We start from the raw sequence: 20,257 nt of genomic DNA, 5'->3' as shown, positions 1-20,257 counted from the left end.
TTCATAAAACAGGGTATCTGCACTTAATATTATTAATACTAATGATATCTTTGTTGGTGCATTGATGGCTGGTGTCCAACTCGCGTCCTAATAAATCAGGGTTTGCAAGCAATGAATGTCTCAGTAGAGATCAGAGAGTATCAGCATATTCACTCATGCGGACGTGTGTCGCGTGGGTTCGCATAATATCGTAAAATTATTTGTTAAATGCGAATAAACTCGTAGTAACCCTCCCAAGTTATGCGGGGACTGAAGGGAAGCAGGGTACATTTTGATGGCATTGCCGCATTCATAAAGGAAATTTTATGGGTATCACTTCCACCCAGTCTATTTACGAGCACTGTTATGGTTAATCCTTCTAATATTATAAATGTGAGTGTTTGTAGATGTAAGTTACTCAATCATTTTGAATGAAGTTTCTAAATGGGTAGATCTCATTTCTCATCTATATATAGTATATATAGTATATATATATATATATATATATATATAAATGCAAAGCTGCGGAAAATAACTAATGTTAATAATTAACAAGTTGATATAAAGTTGCAATGACAAGAAATGTAAGGAGCGGAAATATAGAAAGTCATAACCATCCTTTTTGCTTCGCCATAGTCGAGTAAAAACGCTAATCGTCGATGTTAACGAGCAAAGTTTGTAAAAGTGTGCCCTTTATTTGTTTATTTATTATCTGCCAAACCAGAATCTTTGCTGTCGCTTTTGTTACGGAACTGTTTAACAAATAATTTTCTCTCAATCACGATGAGACTTATGTAATGGGACAGTCATGAAAGTGAACGCTGTCAATTTAGAAACCAATAACCTAAATTGTTGCAGAAATATCCGAGATATTGCATATCATGTATACCTAAAAGAACATAACACCTTTTAGTGGCTAGTCGAAAACTATCAAGCAAAATAGCACTGTTATTTTTCCCAATGTGGAACAACAGCGCGCTTGTTTTAAGTTATATTATTTTTTATATCTTTATGCTGCATGTTTTATGTTTTAAGAGACGGGAATTAATGCAATCGTTGAGGTCATATACCTGAATTATCTCGACGTCTCGACCAGGCTACACTAGTTCTGGTCATGCGTAGGCTGATGCAGCGTTGTCATGTTTCGCCGCTTCCTAGGTAGAATTATTTTCCTGAACTAGGTGTTATGAAACTCCATATCACTGGTTATTTGTTTGGAATCATTTTGTTTAATTCCGCTACTATTAGTATGCGAATGACTACCAACACTCGAAGTTTAGACACATACTAATGGCAGTGGAATTGAATAAAATCTAGAATGATTTTGTTTAATCAAATAACCAGAATTATTTAGTTATATTTGTGACTATCACCCATAAATATAAAAGCCATCGTGAACATTATAGAATTACACTGTGACACCCATATCTCTACTCCACTTACAGCTAGTAGTCTTACCCTCTGGTAGTCTACTAGTTTAAAATTGTCAAGTGTGAGCGTTATTTTTCCCAATATTGGACAGTAGCGTGGTTACTTCGTGTTACATTTTAGGTGTATATAATATATAATACTGGAGGCTAAATTTACCAAGCGACAACTCTTTAACAGGGAGGCGTGACCTGTCTGAAAGCACAGAACACTTTGTAAGGCACGACACAAAGCTTAGACGAGACAAAGGCCGCGTTGTCACATATATGTTTGTACGAATCTCTATTCGAAAATTTTGTTGCCTCTTCTCTTGAAACGACTTTCAAAAAAGGAATTTTAAGTTCGTATGATTTTTTTGTGTTTGTTACGTGATTACGTTGACCATTCTGAATCGATTTCACATTTTTTTTTATAATTGTTACAGCTTACTCCCATGTTACACAAAGTCGTTTGTACTTTTAACCGACTTCAAACAAGAAGGAGTTTATGTGTTCGATTGTATATTTCTTTTATATATGCCCATTAATTTCTCCCTCAATTGTAGATCGATTTCAAAAATATTTGATTCGAAAGAGTATACTCCTCAGGTAGTCCCATTATTACAAAGTTAGAATCTGATGATGGAATCCCAAGCAAATCGAGGGCATCTCTCAAATTTTATAAATACTTATGATATTTCATATTTTGTCAAAATTTATTGAGATATTTGCGTGATTTTGCTGTATTTGCTGGTAGTCAACATCTTATGTCGATAAGTTTTTTTTTTTTTATGGGTGTAAATGGTATGGTAACCCCGCCTGCGCTAACGGGATACGCTGGCGGGGCACTAGTGAAGGGTGATAGATGAGAATAAAAACAGGCCAGTTAGTCCATCATGATGAATTCATCAGGAATTAACCATGATAGTTTCCAGGGAGAACCGCGAGGAGGTCGACCTGGTTGGGTATATTGCTAGCAATGGGATTCTCAGTTTGCATTACTAACAATCCCTTTCCCCTCTATGATGAAAGACACAACTTTTTAATGGTGGGGAGGTAGAGGATAATTCTAAATCTATGAACAGTGATAAACTTTTTTTTTATTTGCCTAACAATCTATTCTCTATTATTATATAATATTACTCTACTCTTTCTGTATGTAATTGGATTTACGAACTAAATTTAACATCCCCGATCACTTAAGTTGAATTTAATTCTATTCGAATAATTGAATATTTCATTGAAACATTCCTGGAGTCTTTATAACTTTACACAATTGTTCAATCGAAAAATTTATTTTATAACAGAGTCGGAATAATTGAATTCGGCTGTTTGATTAATGGACCGTGAAAGAGTAACGTACCCTTGGTTAGAACCGCTATGGATACCATTATGGTATTTCTCTGTAAATGTATTGAAGAGACTGCCAAAGAAAGATGTATTCAGTACGGTTTACCAGTCTCTATACGAAATATACAATGTCTGCCAAGTTTTAAAAGAAACGTTAAGTACTTTTATTTCAGCCAGCTGTCATCATCGTAATTTGCTAGTCTGGTTAGCATATTTATTTCTTTACGTACCTAACAATTTTATAACTGTATATTTTATGTATATATTTAGGTGGGTATATATTTATATACGTATTTAAGTAGATTTATGTATATCCCTTTCAGACCTGAACGATACGGGCGTGAGTTGTAACTTTAAAACATTCTAAAACCGCGCGCAATTCATTTTTACGCACGAAGCTGAAATAACATGATAGTTAAATTCTAAACCAGCCAATAAGAAATCATTTTAGCGGTTAGGTGGTGCAGTAGTCTTGTGCGTGCCGGCAAGATGGCTTGGCTCCAGAACAGGAAAATATATTTAATCTGAAAGAAAAAAAATCTTGGGTCTGAAAGGGATATACAGAAAGGAAGGGGTGACCTATTCTACACCAGAACCTACACGGCATAGTACTGATATAATACATTATATTATTATTAGTTGTTTCCGGTGGCTTTGCCCGTATGTCTCAGTATATAAAGCCATCTTATGTGTAAGTTAGAATAGAACCTATCTGTGTAACAAAATTTATTTAAATCCGTTTAGGCGTTCATGCGTAAGTAGGTAGCAAACATCCAAGTATTTTTACAAAATGTAACGTTTATAATATTAAGAGTATTAGGACAAGGAAAGGAATTAAGTAAGTTATACGTAATCGAAAGAAAAACAACGTTCTATATTTAGTTAACATTTCCGTCCTACGCATTTGTTTAAATATTCAGTGACGGCAAGTTAACTTGTATCACGTTTAAGATGTTTATCCAACAAAACAACAAAGTAAACACGTAAAACCGTAGGTAGACAAAAGGAGATCAAAATTTAACTTAACAAAATTGTCACGAGTTAAAATAATAATAGCCCTAAAAAGATCATGACTCTGAGATAGACAGCGTATTTATGAACTTGTTAATTAGATTTTAACTGAAATTAAATAAAATCATTCGCTAGCTTTAAAACCTCTTTTAAGTACTATCTCTTCTTTTAAGTACTCTTTCCCTGTGTTCTCTTTCCACCTTCTTTTTTCTTTTCTTGTGTAACAATAAGTATGTAGATGTGTAGTTATATATTTATCCTTACTTAATGTTGTAAATGTGAAAGTGAATTTGTTTGTTTGTTACCTTATAGTGCTTTCACCGCTTAACCAATCATTATGAAATTTGGTATACAATACAGTAACTTCGTAAATTTGATGAGATTAAAATATTTTTATTTTTATTCGGACAAAATCTACATTTAATATTTATCGTTAGGCCAAAAATCTTTATAAATATTTCTGCAATATAAATATAGGTTTCCCATAACATTATTCCACGGGACAAGAAACATGTAGGGAAAATAGGAACACGATACGAAGTGCCACTTAAGTAATATGTCTGCGCTCAGTTGGTTAAGTGAATGTAAATAGTCTTTTATGGGATCACATGTGACGTAGTTGTGTATCTAAACTCTTGGTTAGTTGCGCTTTATTGTATTACTAGTTCTAACTTTCTACGTTCCTTATGTGAAGTTTTTTTCTATAAGAGCAAGCCATGTAACCACAACATTCACCATACCCTGTCAGGTTGACTGTCATGCGTTACAGGGAGAGGGAATTGTTAGAAATGGGGATTAGTAGCTCCATTGTTAGCAATACGCCCTGTCGGATCGACTTCTTCATGGTTCCCCTTGGAAACCATTATGTTCAGTTCCAATTGAATTCATCACAATGGGCTAACTGACCTGCTTTTTTATTCTCACCTATCATCATTCACTGGTGCCCCACCAGCGTATACCGTTAGTGCAGGTGGGCTTACCATTCCATTATCATTCATTTAAAACGCCTCCATGCGGTCTCCCCTGAAACTCTTGTGGTTAATTTCTATTGTATTCGCCATTGGGCTAAATGACCTGACCTGATCCTAATCGTTTCATTCCCCACAAAAGGTTTGCCATTGTATACCGTGAGCATAAGTGGATACACCATTCCATCTTCACCCAAAAAAGAAACTAAATTAGAGACCATATGGTCCTTAAATACGAGAGAGCATATAACCTGACGGCTCACGTGATGACGAAAATGGTAACTATCACCTGGATATGAACAGCATGGTGCTATGTATACCAGAAGGAGACTTTGTACAAAAGTCGTTTGCTTGGGTACCTCTGTTCCATATGTGTTTCAACCGTAAAGCAGTTGTGTTTGCATCGCTGTGTTTCGGTTTGAAGGGTGGGATATGGTGTGAATTTATAGGGTACAGAGGAATAACACCCGAATCCTCAGGAATGGCAACGCATGGGGGATATCATGGGTGAAACAGTATACTCTGTTATGTCCACGGTACCGCTCGTGTCTATAGGCGACGGTTACCACATTCCATCAGGTGGGCCGTCAGCTTGTTTGTCATTTTAAGTTGTATAAAAAAAAAGAAAATATTTGAATACTTATGACTCTCATGTGTTCTCATTCCTGAGGATTATGGCTATACCTCCGTACCCTGTACTTTCACTACTACATTTAACTCGAAAGTAAAATGCAAAAGCTTTATGTCAGGAACACGAGTGACAGAATTACCCAAATAGACGACTTATGTATTCCTCTGCTTTCCCAACGTTTTAAAATAAAATGTAAATAACAAATTTTAAATACATTACCAGAACATAACGCGACGCGATTACAGGCAAATAGTACCACGCTTTGGAATCAACATCCAGCAGTAATATTTTCGTACTGGTACGACATCGTGACTTTCAAAAAAAGAGTATATCCTTTTTAAAAGGCTGGCAGTACACCTGCAATTCCTCTGGTGTTGCGGGTGCTTATGGGAAGTGGCAGTCACTTTTAAATAAGCCACATGCTCATTTGGTTCCTGTGTTATAAAAATAACATACCTGATTTTTATTGGCGACGTTTCGAAGTGGGTTCTACCACATCGTAGATACAACAGGACCGTTAAAATATGTGTCAACAACGCGAAAGATTAAAATTAACTAAAACGTAGACAACTCTTAAAAAGTAAGAAAGTAATTATTTTATTATTCTATCTATCAACATTGCTATATTTAGAGTGAAATCTTTGGAACTCGTTAAAAATTTAAGAGAACTTCGTTCGCGAGTCCGCAAGTATTCCCTGGATAAAATGGCGCGGAAAAAGAAGTGAATTCACCATTACGTTTCGTCCATTGTTTGAAAATTTGAATATCTCTCCGTGTTTCTGTTCCGCTTAACTTTTTCAATGGACATGTATTTGCCTAATCGTCCGTTGCCAGACTAAAAAGGTTTTCTGGAATTCTAGATTTAAAATTATTTTAATAAAGTCACAAAAAAAAATACTAGACTTGGAAAAAAGGAATTTAAAAAAGTTGGCATTACGAATATCCATATTTCGGATTATATATTTCACGTAGTGGAATTCCTCGAGAAATATATAAAAAGCAAGAAATTAGCTGTAAAAGAAAAAAAAGTTATAATAGCAAATGCAAGGAGCAAGAATTAATCAATTTGTACTGTATAAATTATATTAATTATATTGAATTTAACAAATTTTGTGAGAGTACTAGGAAACCGTTAAATTATTGTTGCATTCGAAATTTGAATCATTCGTACCTCATTTCACTCGTAACTCGCGTTCCAATTCATACAAGATTCAATCATCAGCCTTTTCGTAACACAACGATTATGCCAAATTCAATTTTGGATTTAAATTATATAACGTACTGTGTACTGAGTGCAACCCTGGTTCTAATTAGGGCAAGTGCAAATCCACTTTGGTTGCGTCACATGCGCCATTTTAAATTTAATTTTTATTCCACCATTTTGTGTTGAATAATCATATTAGAGTTACGTGGAGTTTGACGAATTTCGCTTTTACTTTTTTAGACAACACAAGCACAAAATTTCAGTTCAATTTATTTAAAAACTTGTTGGTTTACTAAGTTATATCTTGTTAATATAATGCGAAAGTTTGTAACGATGGATGAATTGATGTTTGTAACTCTTTCACGCATAAACTACTGAAGGATTTTGTATGAAATTTAATACAATAGAAACAATGCAAACCCGGTATAAAATTTGAAACTTCAAGCATTTAAGGGTTAAAGATTGACCAGCATTATTACTACCAGAAATTTTACAACCATATTAGTCATCAATCACCGACTGCCATTTTGTTGACAGATTTTTCATTTTGTATCTCTAATGATTTGAGTCACATATACAGGAAAAGTCGAAGTTAACATCTTTTTAAAGGTGTCCTCACTTGACATTTAGACTAGCTGTCTATGTTAGTTTGAGAGACTCAAAATTTTTGTCGTTTTGAACAATGATTAATATTTTTGGTAGAACATACTAACCTGTTCAATTAAAATATATAAAGCCCCGGTAAGTCAATCATCACAAATTTAATACGATCAGCATTGGAACAAATGCTCTCTCTCTCTCTTGCAAAAAATTAACAAAATCGATACGAAATTTATCCCGTAATCGTGATAAACAAATCTATAAATAAACAGAAGAATTAAGAAACTCATTTGGGATTCGTTTAAAAAAGTACATCGGTACTATACTGAAAATGTACACAGAATTGTTCCGACTTATTTCGCTGAGGTTGTTACAAAATGCATACAAAGGGCTTTAGGTGGCCGGTGCCACTGTTCTGAACTATTTTCATCATCGAACTGGCGAGTGGAAACTCGACTGCGAAGTCAAGTTTTATGTTAATATTCAGAGTTTAAAGTTTGAAATGTTCTTAATTAAATGTAGACATTTCAGTATGTTAGGGCTGGAGAGTTCAAAGAATTTAATGTAGGGTAAAACAAGTAATTATATTCTCATATATATTTACCTATACAAAGTTGTTTTTAATTATAGCCGTCTACACACCTGTATTAATTTATATACTAGTGATTCGGCCCGGTTTCGCACGGGGAGAATGAATTTTCGATATTGTTGCACCCGTGTAGTATGCAATGTAGAACGACCACCCTCTAGATGGAGTAATGTTCTTAAATGCATAGCATCGGATGCAAGTGGCTCATATATATAAATAAAAAATAAATAATATGTTATTTTCTTTATTACAGAGGAACAAGCGGCGACTAAGATACAAGCAGCGTTCAGGGGCCACCAGACGAGGAAAACAATGAGTATGAAGGCAGCCACCAACAAGCCGGAGCCAGAGCCCACCAGGGCCGAGCTGGAGGCCGAATTCCGAGCCGATGACAAAGGTAGGCCGAATATTTATATAAATAAATAATAATAATAAAAGTAACATTATTCATTTGTATTAATTTAAAATTAATAAATTATTTTTTTACTATTATAAACAATACTGACCTAACCTACTTTTTTATATTAGCCAGTATGTGAATCATACTACCATGATTCAAATAGTGGCAGTGGTAGAGAATATTAGAGCTGGCCCGGACTTTTTTCGCATAGTAGCGTAGAAACAATCAACTCTCGCTTCAGAAAACATTCCAGATGCACTACAAAACCGGAACAGCCCCAACAGCAGGAGAGAAAAGAGATTGTTAACAATGGGGATTAGTAGCCCTATTTCTGGCAATATACCCTGTCAGGTCGACTTCCTCGTGGTTCCTCCTGGAAATCATCTTAATAGATTTATTATTAGATTCGTCACGGTGGGCTAACTGACCTGCTTCATACTCACCTATCATTCCTCACTGGTGCCTCGCCAGTGTATACCGATGGCGCAGGCGGTACCATTCTATTATCATGCGTTAAAAAAAAGCCCCAACAGCGCTCTAAATGCATTATTGTACTAGACTCGCTAGATTTTGCGGAAGTCCATATCACTGGTTATTTTGTTTAATTCCGCTACCATTAGTACGCGTGCGACTGCCAACACTTGAAGATTGACTGCTATTTTTATAACCAGAAGTTCTACAGCCTTCCATATTAACCATCCATCCAGAACTGCTATTTTGTTCAAGCACCTTCACTCTCTATCTCGTGTTCCACCTGTAAACGCGGTATCTTCAGGTAAATTAATAAATTGCTACCTGGAACCTAGTGTTAACCATTGCGTACCCAAACTACAAAACTTTTTTGGGACAAAAATGATTCTAATTTAATAAATATTCATATTAATGTTTACTTGTTACTGAAATAATCAGACAGTAAAATAGAACTCATTTACGTTTTAGCAAAATAAATTCATTTAATTAAACCTATATAAGATATAAAATGAAAAACCATGGTATGTGCGTGTAATCGGATCATATTAAAATAATTTCCATGCAGATGGTGTTTTGAGCAGGCATCAGTAATATGTTTTAATATGGTACTGCTCATGTCTATAGGCGACGGTTACCACTTTCCATCAGGTGGGCCGTCAGCTTGTTTGTCATTCTAAGTTTTATAAAAAAAAAAACTATATTTTGGGTTGCTCTGGACATTGATGGAGATGGACATATTCGTTATTGGATCAATAGGTATATAGATATTGTAACTAAAATATATAAATATTACTATATTAACCATGCCTAGTCGTAAGCTAGTATTAAAATTTGTTTTCAAACCAATTTAGAATATTTTTTTACACTATATTTCATTTAAACTACCATATTTTGCGGTAACAATAAAGATTAAAATCTATCTAACCTGTTTAGAGATTATTTATGGTATACGTAGCTCCCGATATATGAATGTAGATTATTTTTACCTGTTTTTTTTTTTTATATCGAACCCACACTGTATAAAGTAGTCATGTCTCTAGATAATAAAAGCAACGTAACATTGACTGGTTGGCTCTGAATAGGGGGTTTATTGCTCGCTGACGTGTAAGTGGCCATTGAGGCATACATAACATGAGGATTTCATATATCGATAAAAGTAATTTATTTATATACTTTACTGCACATGTTAAACCCAAACATATACTTACTATAATATGTATATCTTTACTAATAAACGTAATACTTATAAATGTGAACGTGTATTTGTTTGTTACTTCTTGACGCCTTAACGGCTTAACCAATCACTGTGTAATTTACTATTTACGTACTATTATGTGATTTAGAAAGATACAAACTACTTTTTATATTGGATTATGTATATATTTAAATTAAGTGAGGGACTGGCTGAAACCAGCGCTGTGCAGCTGTATACATTGCACTGGGACACTCACAGCATCAGCTGAGCCAGTTCCTTTTGCCTAATATTAGACACATCTTATGTATGTATTTTCTGTTGTAATTGTGTTTTTCTGGCAATAAATATTTTCTATTCTATTCTATTCCATTCTATTCTATTCCATTCTATACCATTATATTCCATACCATTTTATTCCATTCTATTCCATTCTATTCCATTCTATTCTATTCTATTCTATATATTTCAATCAGGCGATAAAAGCTTTATAAAGTTGGGCAAATGCCTAACCAGATTTTACTCGCGACATTGTCCATATGCCTGAAATATGTTCATAGACCGGGATAAAAAGTAGCTTAGGTCCATCCCATATAGTACGTGTATACCAAATTTGATAATGATCGGTCAAGTCGTTAAGGTGCTATAAGGTTATAAATGATTTTTTCATTTATTATTTTTTAAAATATTTTGGTAAGGATGTTAAAGTGAATTTGTTTGTTCCATTGTTACCTCTTGACGTTTAATTGGCGTACAATAAAGTAAAAATATAATAAAAAAGAATTTTCTAAATCGGTTTATAACTGATGGAGTTATAAGGTAATAATATATATATATAATATATATATATATATATATATATATATATATATATATATATATATATATATATATATATATATATATATATATGATTAGGGATAATATTTATATTATTATATGTATTACATCTCCCATATCTAGAACGTGGAAGAGATCGCTAGCGATAATAGCCCATTGTTTTCTCATTGTGATTATTTCTTGTAATTATTTATATTTATAATAAGTTTACTATTGTAATCTTTTGGAGGAAACAATAAAGAGTACCTATCTATCTGTCTAATTAAAAACCTCCACCCTATTAAAGTCAGTTGAAAACAAGAAAAATAATGACAGGAATTCACTGAAGCATCTGTTTTTTTTTTCTTGCGGAACAAAATCAACTCACATTACTACTTAATTTCATTTAAATGCAACTATTGCAACAATTTATCTACCAATAATATATCGTACGAAATTCAACGGGTAACCACAAACTGGGACGTATTTATAATGCATGCATAGTTCACCTCATACATTATGAAATAGTCATTTCTATCTAGCAGTAACCGGTTTAGTCCAGTACCATTTAAATATTAAAGCTCAGAATAGTTTTCAGAAACTGAAAGATAACAGGTGTTTTTCAGTTTTTCCTGTATATATTCACGATAGGTTCTTTGAGAGGTAGGCAGAGGAAATTGAGTGCCGAAGGCCGGGTATTTATGTTTTTGCAGTAGGTGTGATTGCGTTTATCTAAGAAATATGAACATTAGTCATTGAAAATAGCATATATATGTAGTAATATAATATTAGTTGTAGCATAAGGTTTAAAAAAATATTCCATTTTGTTCATGGAGAAAAATGCCAATGAAACGTTCATGAAAAGTGTATCTTCTTAAATAGTCGGCAACACACCTTCAAATTCTCTAATGTTGCGGGTGTAATCACCTACGATGGTAAGTGACTGATTACCGCATGAGTAAAAATATAATAAAAAAGAATTTTCCAAATCGGTTTAATAAAAATAAAATCTAATTAAAATTATTATATATATATATATATATATATATATATATATATATATATATATAGGAAATCAGATTAAAATACATTTTTAAACAAAGATTTTTTTTCACAATTGTACGATTGTAACAATGGCTAAAATTGGTATCACAACGAATTAGGTCACAAATCCCTAAATCCGATTCAGTAAATTATCCCAACTTCAAAACTTTGCGACGAAACCACAAAGGGGGACGAAGCACCTAAATATTTCGAAGCACAATGGGATTAATGTTTTGTAAGACAAGAATTTATAAAGTACAATATAATATAATAGAATGCAATGGTATATAAATGGTATAAAATTCAGGGTGTACTTTCATGTTTTCGTATCATTATACTAAAGGAATTTTGTGTAAAACTATGCGTAGGTGGCGCCACTGGACTATGGCGTAAACAAAACTACGCAGAAGTGGTCGTTTAATAAAATTTGAAAATGGAAAATTAATTATGTTACATGCAAGTTTTAGATTCCATAATAAGTGAACTCTAAAGTTCGTAGTCACATTCAAATGTGAGTTTAACATAGATATTTTTAAGTATATTATACTAGTCATATCCTGCGGCTCCACTCGCATAAATTGTTTCATAATGTGTATATTATATGTTAAATTAAGATATAACTTACTTGTGTACCAAATTTCATACAAATCCGTTTAGTAGTTTTTGCGTGAAATAGTAATAAATATTTATCCATCCATGTAACGTTATAAACTGTCGCATTTATTATATTAATATTAATATATATTATTATATAAGTGAAATTAAATATCTTTTAAAGTTATGTTCTGTTAGGATAATTAAACGTTTTTATTAAAACATGATTACCATGAGGTGATAAACAAAAAAAAACACCAACTGTTAAGTCAGTATAGGAATATCAAATTTTTGGTCCTTTATGAATTTTTCATCTACGTATTCACTTAATTTCTGTCCCAATATGAATATATTCTAAAGTATAAGTGAATTTTTATTTTTAATTACTACTAATTACTTAGATTTGACCCTGTAGAATAGTAATTTCCCTTCTTTTCCCGTGGATCTTGTAAGAGGCGACTACGGGAACTTAACGGTTAAGGGATGAGCAGCAGCGTCCGTTTTAAAACATCACCTAAAACCAACTACGGTTGCCACGCTTGATAGGCAGATTGGTAACCGTTTACCAACCTGCCTATCAAGCGTGGCAACTACCAACCCCCTCCCCCCCCAAAATAAACTGCCATAAGAAAAGATCCCGTTTCTTGAATGAAGTTCTTTGAGTCTATAGGTGAAGCCTATGTTCAGCAGTGGACAGACAACGGCTGGTATGATAACAGTGGCAATTAGTACTCTTGACTATTGCTTACTATTCCAACTTATACCTAAATCTCAAAATATGTGAGTTCAAATTTGATTAATATTAAAACCTACGTATCATTTTTAATTCGAAATTTGCCATACGAATGTCATAGGCTACTTTTTTAGCCTGGTTAATCATAACGTGGCCGAATTCACGGGCAAAGTGTAATATTAGTCTTCTTTTTCTTCTTCTTCCTACCCATATCCCAATTATTATATGGGGGGGGGGGGGGGTGAGGGAAGGGATTGTTAGCAATAGAGTTTGACAGCTCCATTGCTAGCAATATATCCAATTAAGTCGACCTCCACATGGTTCCCCCTGGAAACCATCGTGAACAGTTTTTGTTGAATTCGTCACGATGGGCTAACTGACCTGCTTCATTCTCACCTATCATCCTTCACTGGTGCTCCGCCGGTGTATACCGATAGCTCGGGTGAGGTTACCATTCCAATATCACTCATTAAAAAAATATTATATGGGGTCAGCGTAATATATTTTTTATCCAGCTTACAAAAAGATTTGGCTTTAAATGTAGTATTAGTACTTAATAATTATTAACATTGAATTATTTATTATTAAACTGAACCTAACAAAATGTACTCATATTTTTTTATTGCTGACAGAGAAATTTAATTTACGATTAAGAACTCAAGTCATTAACATATCTTTCTAACTTTTGAAACAAGAAAATGTTCCTTTTAATGTTCCGAGTTCTTTATTGCGTCTTATTCGTTTATTATACTTTGTCTTGTGATATTAAGAACAGATATTTCATTAAATTTAATAATAAATATGTATTTTTAAATGGAATATATATCAATATAACTTAACCCTTCTTTGCATAATGGTGGAAATTTCCATCATAACATTGAATGACTAAAAATTATAAAATTATAAAACACTTTAAATTGATCGTGTCTGGATACCTTTCTAATGTCGATTGCAAAAAAAAAAACAGCTGTCAAATTTATTTTTTAACCATTTTTCTTTTAATTTTGAACATGAATTATATCACCTTGATTTACTTTACCAATAAAAAAAATCGAAAAAGAAGGATTAATAATAAATTATTAGTTAATTTATTTATTATCAACTACAGTTTCTGTTACTTCTGTCTACGGTCGACTGGTAGATAACGCAATATGGTGTTAAGTCCGCTATTTATACTTTTTATGTCTATTAAAGTTTAATAAATAAATAATTTTACATTTGCGTGTTTAGTATAATTGTGAATTCATCATTTGCCTATAATTATCTTGTAAATCTTAATGTCAAAACAGTGTTGACTTTCTTGCGGGTACTTCTCAACAGATAGCAACATCTGAAACTCAGCAGTACAAACAAAAAATTTAAGGATTTATAAGAGCTTATAAACCAGTCTATTTGAATGAAGATTAGTTCTATTTTATTTTGTTCTGTTCTGTTCTGTTCTGCCCTGTTCTTTCTTATCCTGTTCTATCCTTTTCTATTTTATATACCAGTCTATAAAATTGACATTTTATTTATTATATTTAAAAAATATTTTGTCCCCGTGTTCTTCTTTTTCTTTTCTTCTTGTTTCGTACCCGTGGATTTTAGAAATAGAAAAACTTATGAAATTGGTCAGTTATAGATAACGTATCAAGGTAAAATGTACCCCAGTTTTTAGGTTAGACCTTCAGGAATACAACTGTAAAAACTGCATCTAACTTGGCGCTGTGGTTTTGGTGTGTGGCGCCATACATACATAATGATACATAACATATGATACATAACATACAGATAGATAGATAAAAGCTCTAAAAATATTGTTTTACATCTATTGGTCTTATAAATTCCCTCATATTTTTTTTTAAATATCTCCCATATACAGACATCGTCTAGTTACAATTTTTAACGGATTTTAAAAAGATGGAGGTTCTTTTTCGTGATGTTGATACAAATATATAGACAGACAGACACAGGTTCTAAAAATATTGTTTAAGCATCCTCATCATACTCATGTCCTACTGCTTCAATGATCGCGTACAGCGCGGTTTCAGAGATTTTTCCTCCCACGAACACTCAGGTTATGGAATGAGCTCCCTGCCGAGGTTTTCCCAAGAGCTTACAGCATGGGGTTCTTCAAAAGGGGGGTAAAGAGGTTTCTTCAGGGTCGGTAACGCACGCGTAATACCTCTGGTATTGCAGGTGTTCATAGGCTACGGTAACCACTTACCATCAGGTGGGCCGTTTGCTTTTTTGCTACCTCGGTGGTATAAAAAAAGCATCTGTCGGTCTTTTAATTGTATTTAAATATCTCTCTATGTATAGATATCATCTAGTTACAATTTTCAAATGACGTCAAAAAGAAGTTTTCCAATTTGGTTGTAATTATTTATATTTATCTAATAACTCTGTTATTAGATAAATGATTCTTACATACATACATACATATCTGTCACGCCTGTCTCTCATTAGGGAAACAGGAATGATTCTATTTTTTTTTCTGAAAGCAAATGTTTACAGATTGGTTTCATAGAAATTTTATTTTAAACCGATTTAGTAGTTTAGTTTTTAAATCAAAATAACCGCTTTTATGACAACTGAAGACGGTTTATTTTGTGGAACATAGTTTTTTATTACATTAGTAAGATTCGTTTTCAGTGATTTCTAAACGAAAGTGTTTCTCAATTCAACTGGATTCTTTTCATAGTATACGATACGCAATATCTTTTCATATTGGCCCATTTAAGAGTATTTCCCAGGGGGGCCACATCCTTTAAAAAAAAAGACGCGTATATACTCTCAGATATATCTTTGCTGAGAGCTTCGTTAGCATATTGCTTTTTTTTATTAATGGGTGATGATGGAATGGTAACCCTGCTTGCGTTATCGGTATACGCTGTCGGGCATCAGTGAGGGATGATAGATGAGGATGGAGGCAGGTCAGTTAGCCCATCGTGAGGAATTCAAGAATAAATCACGATAGTTTCCAGTAAGAAACGCGTGGAGGTCGACCTGAGAGGATACATTGCTCGCAATGACGATGTTAGACCCCATTACTAATAATCTCTCTTTCTCTCTCTCTATATATATATATATATATATATATATATATATATATATATATATATATATATATATATATATATATATATATATATATATATATATATATATATATATATATATATGCATTTATAAATATTGTGAGCAAGGATAGACTTATCTCTGACAGAGATATCTTCCAGTCAACCCAATACAGTTAAAAAGCATGTCGTTAACAATATACCTAAGTGTAATAACTATTTATTTATTTTATATAAAAAAAATATATTATCTCTTCTTATCTAAACAAACGAAGCCGAATTAGTAGACTCTGAGATTGCCCTTTGAGCAAAGTTGCAGTTGTATTCAGTTTCATGACTGGGTAGTGTCTTTGAACTTTGACTTGTTTCTTGTACCCTGACCCACCTTGTAATACTCGATAGCGTCAATATTAAAGGCGCTGTATCAGTTTCGGCCACACTTTACAAAGGTCTTCGCTTACCAACTTCTTCACTTCGCAACTGTGGTTCTACTATTAAAACGACAAATCCGAAGTTTCGGCTCAAAGATTCAAAAGTTCTGATCCGACTTTTAACTTGATTTTCATCCGGCTTCAAAAAGAAAGAGGTTTTTCAATTCATTTGTATTTATGTTTATGTTACCTCATAACTCCATCAGTTGGATATCTATTTGGAGAAACACAATACAAATAAAACAGTGTAGATATAAAATCGAGTAGGTGCCGGCATAGAATAGAGTAACCCTTCCTTTCCCATGGATATCGTAAGAGACGAGTAATAGAGCTTGTAGTCGAGGGATGGGCAGCAGCGTTTCTCTTAGAACATCACCGAAAGCCAAACTGCAGTTTCCAACTCACCTGCCAAGCGTGGCAACTACTGGCAAAAGCCCCCTTATGGGGGACTCCCCCATAAGGGGGGTTATGTTGGTGATGGCTGACACAGTAGATAGATATATAATTTATTTGCATTAGTCACAGCACACAAATAACAACAAGTATAGATGGACATACACAAAAATAAAAAGATGGACATACATAAAATAATATATATACAAAAAAAGGTAAATACATAAAAGAATTAACATAATTTTCCTTTCGTGCGTGTACCACAGTAACACAAAATGGTCACAACTCAGTTTATTGCTTTACCCGCAAAAGAGCAAAACACTGATATTCTGTTATAGCCAAAAGCGTATAGTTTTTATACATAGTTATATATATATCCATTTAAGACCTGCGCTCTTGTCGGTGGAGCTCTTGCAACTCACTACAATTTTCAGCGAGTCTCTTCACCTCTTGATACGACACGACACCAACTCCTTCCTTGACTTATACATAGTGTATATTCTATAGAATGTATATTTTCCATGTTAATCTCATATTAGTTTTTTTTTTTTGTAAACTCGTCTTTTTGTTTGTAAAATACTTTTGGAATAAAGTCAATCTATAGACTCACAGATTAGGGTTCCAAATAGTTCAAAACCTCGCCTTTAGCATGTTAAACGCGAGGAATGAGTAAACCGAATAAAACATGTTTTATTTGGTTTAGTCATTAATTAAGACAAAGTCGTTGCTTTATTGGAAACATCAGAGGGTCTACTATGAAATATTTTCCGAAATTTCGGGGCCGAACGAAATACAGATTTCATGTTAAAATTACATAATACATACCGTTTAAAAATATTTAAAATGTTAAAATGTCGTCCCTTTGAACTATTATAGGAGGATTTATGACGAACGAAATGTGAAGCTCCATTTACGGGGCCGATTTCGGTACAAACAAAAACACGAAATTGAGGTGGAAAATTCGGAATTTAATTTCATGGTAGACCCCCTGCCTTTTCGTGTCTAAATACGTATAACGAATTTCATTAGTAGTCATTGGAAAATGTAACGGTGCGTAACTTTCTATAGAATTGGACCGAATTATACTTTAACACGTTCCAAACCGTACTCCAAACGAATTTGATTGCACAGATAAAATGAATATTTACAAATTAATTCAAGATTCTTTCGAACATCGTTCAGAACAGTTCATTCGAAAATGTAATTCAAAGTAGACCCCCCCTTTCCTTTGTTATCTAACGTCGACACCGTGTAAGCGAAGGATTAACGTTCACTTAAGAGAATTGTTATTGTTCACAATTGTATTTTAAGTGCACGAAACTGTCTCCGCCATCAAGAACAAATGGAGAATACACCCTTTCACCGACTTTGAAAAAGAGGAAGTTTTTTTTTTTATACAACTTAGAATGGTTAACAAGCTGACGGCCCACCTGATGGAAAGTGGTAACATAACAGATTATACTGTTTCGCCCATGATACCCCCCCCCCCCCCCCATACGTTGCTATTCCTGAGGACTCAGGTGTTATTCCTCTGTACCCTGTAAATTTACTGCCATATCCCATCCTCCAAACCGAAACACAACCATGCAAATACAACTGCTTCACGGTTGAAACACGAATGGGACAGAGGTACCCAAGTAATCGACTTTTGTACAAAGTCTCCCTCTGGTGAGAGGGAGACTTTGTACAAAGTTACTACCGTATATAGTTCTCCTTTATACGGTATTTTTTAATCTTTGCCTTATAATTTTTACATTCATAAGATTTTACAACAACAATCTATTATATTCTATTTCGTCCTGTTCTTTTCCGTTCTGTTCTCTTCTGTTCTATCCTGTTTAATTTATACTTTGATAATTATTTTTTAATTTTGATTCCTGTTCACTAAATTTAAATTTTATTCTTTCTAATATCTGCCATTACTATATTCTATGTATTTTATTTGTTGTTTTATGTTACTCATTTTCCTCGTCTGTGTCCTCCCAAATATACGGGTTAAGTCTATTGCTTGGTTTCTATGTCCCATTCTTAACCCTCCCAAATTGGGTTTATCCCCGTGTTTCTATATGTCACGATTTATGCTGCTGCGTTTTTATTTTCAGGGTAACGTTATACCTTGTGCGGAGTGAAATGACTTCATTAACAGTCAATTCCGGAATATAAACTTAAATATTTTTTTCTCAAACATGCTTGGAAATGTGAGCATTATTTTGACAATCTTCTTAGAGATAAATCAAAATTGCCGTACTGGCCAGTTACGTGCGGGCAGCGGCCGGCAAAAGTTGTATGAAAATTCATATCTGTTGTGTTTTGCGGCCAAATAAATTACTATGTAAACTCATATCTGTCCTGTAATTTAAAAATGGAATGACCTTTTACTTCGAAACATGGCTACCAAGGAAGTAACTAATATAAGGTTTTATTTAAATTTCGAACTGGCTTGCAAATAGAAAGCTGTTTATTGAAAAAAAACAAAGGAACATTATGGCGCATGAAAAATTATTATTGTTCGTTATTCGTCATTGTACTTAAAAAGTAAAATTGTATTATTAATTTCCGCGCATTGTTTGAGAAAAGTACTATACAAGCCTTGGCCACAACTAGATATTGATAGACTCACGTATGTGTGCCTCGGCTACGCCTCAGCCCACATTTGCACGTTCGTCCATCAATGCTTCAGTTGCTGGCCGCTGCAGTAATGTACTATTAAATTTAATTTGCTAAAAGATATTTTATTTACATATCATATATATCTATCTATTTATCTTCTATGTCTGGACCATACGGCCATACCTTCCCGTCCCATGGCTGTCGTAAGAAGTGACTAAGTGAACTTAAATGTCGAAGAATAAATAGCGGCGTCCCTCTTAAAAGATTACCAAAAGCCTAACTGCGGTTGCTAACCCATTTGCCAAGAGTGGCAATTATTGGCAAAACCTTCCTTATGGGGAAGGCATATGTTCAGCAGTGTGCAGTTAACAGCTTATATGAATGAATAAATATATTTATCTAGCATTTCTTCATAGTTTCGATTAAATCCAAGTTATTTTATTGTTATTGTTATTCTTTCGACTACCTCTCCGCTAATAATAAACACCATTAACAGTCCCAATTAATGCGGGAGACGGCACAAAGCTAAATCAATAACACCTCCATTTGGCTAAGTCAATGCTGCGTCGAATCTCGTATCTCAATCGATGTAGTAGGTAGAAATGTCTAGCAGACAGTGTGCCGCCATACAAATAAAGGAAGAATTATTGTCGCCGTTTCCTCTTGGCTTCATTTCAACTTGCCTGTTTCTATGTACGTAGTTACACAGACATCGTTACGGATAGACGACGCAAATATATCTATTTGTATGATAATTTGAGAGGTGGTTTTCC

General features: G+C 33.7%; 1 protein-coding gene across 1 annotated transcript in view; it reads left to right on the top strand.

Moving 5' to 3' along the window:
- The window catches only part of LOC113515297 (uncharacterized), a 220,175-nt gene that overhangs the window by 131,724 nt on the left and 68,194 nt on the right, over positions 1–20,257 (top strand). The window contains exon 3 of the mRNA XM_031908406.2: positions 7,992–8,135. Coding sequence (XP_031764266.2) covers positions 7,992–8,135 — 144 coding nt within the window. The remainder of the gene's footprint in view (positions 1–7,991; positions 8,136–20,257) is intronic.

The sequence above is a fragment of the Galleria mellonella genome, unplaced genomic scaffold, assembly GCF_026898425.1.
Source record: "Galleria mellonella isolate WM207_F2 unplaced genomic scaffold, CSIRO_AGI_GalMel_v1 utg146, whole genome shotgun sequence".
Classification (NCBI taxonomy): domain Eukaryota; kingdom Metazoa; phylum Arthropoda; class Insecta; order Lepidoptera; family Pyralidae; genus Galleria; species Galleria mellonella.
This window is presented reverse-complemented; position numbering and strand designations above follow the sequence as displayed.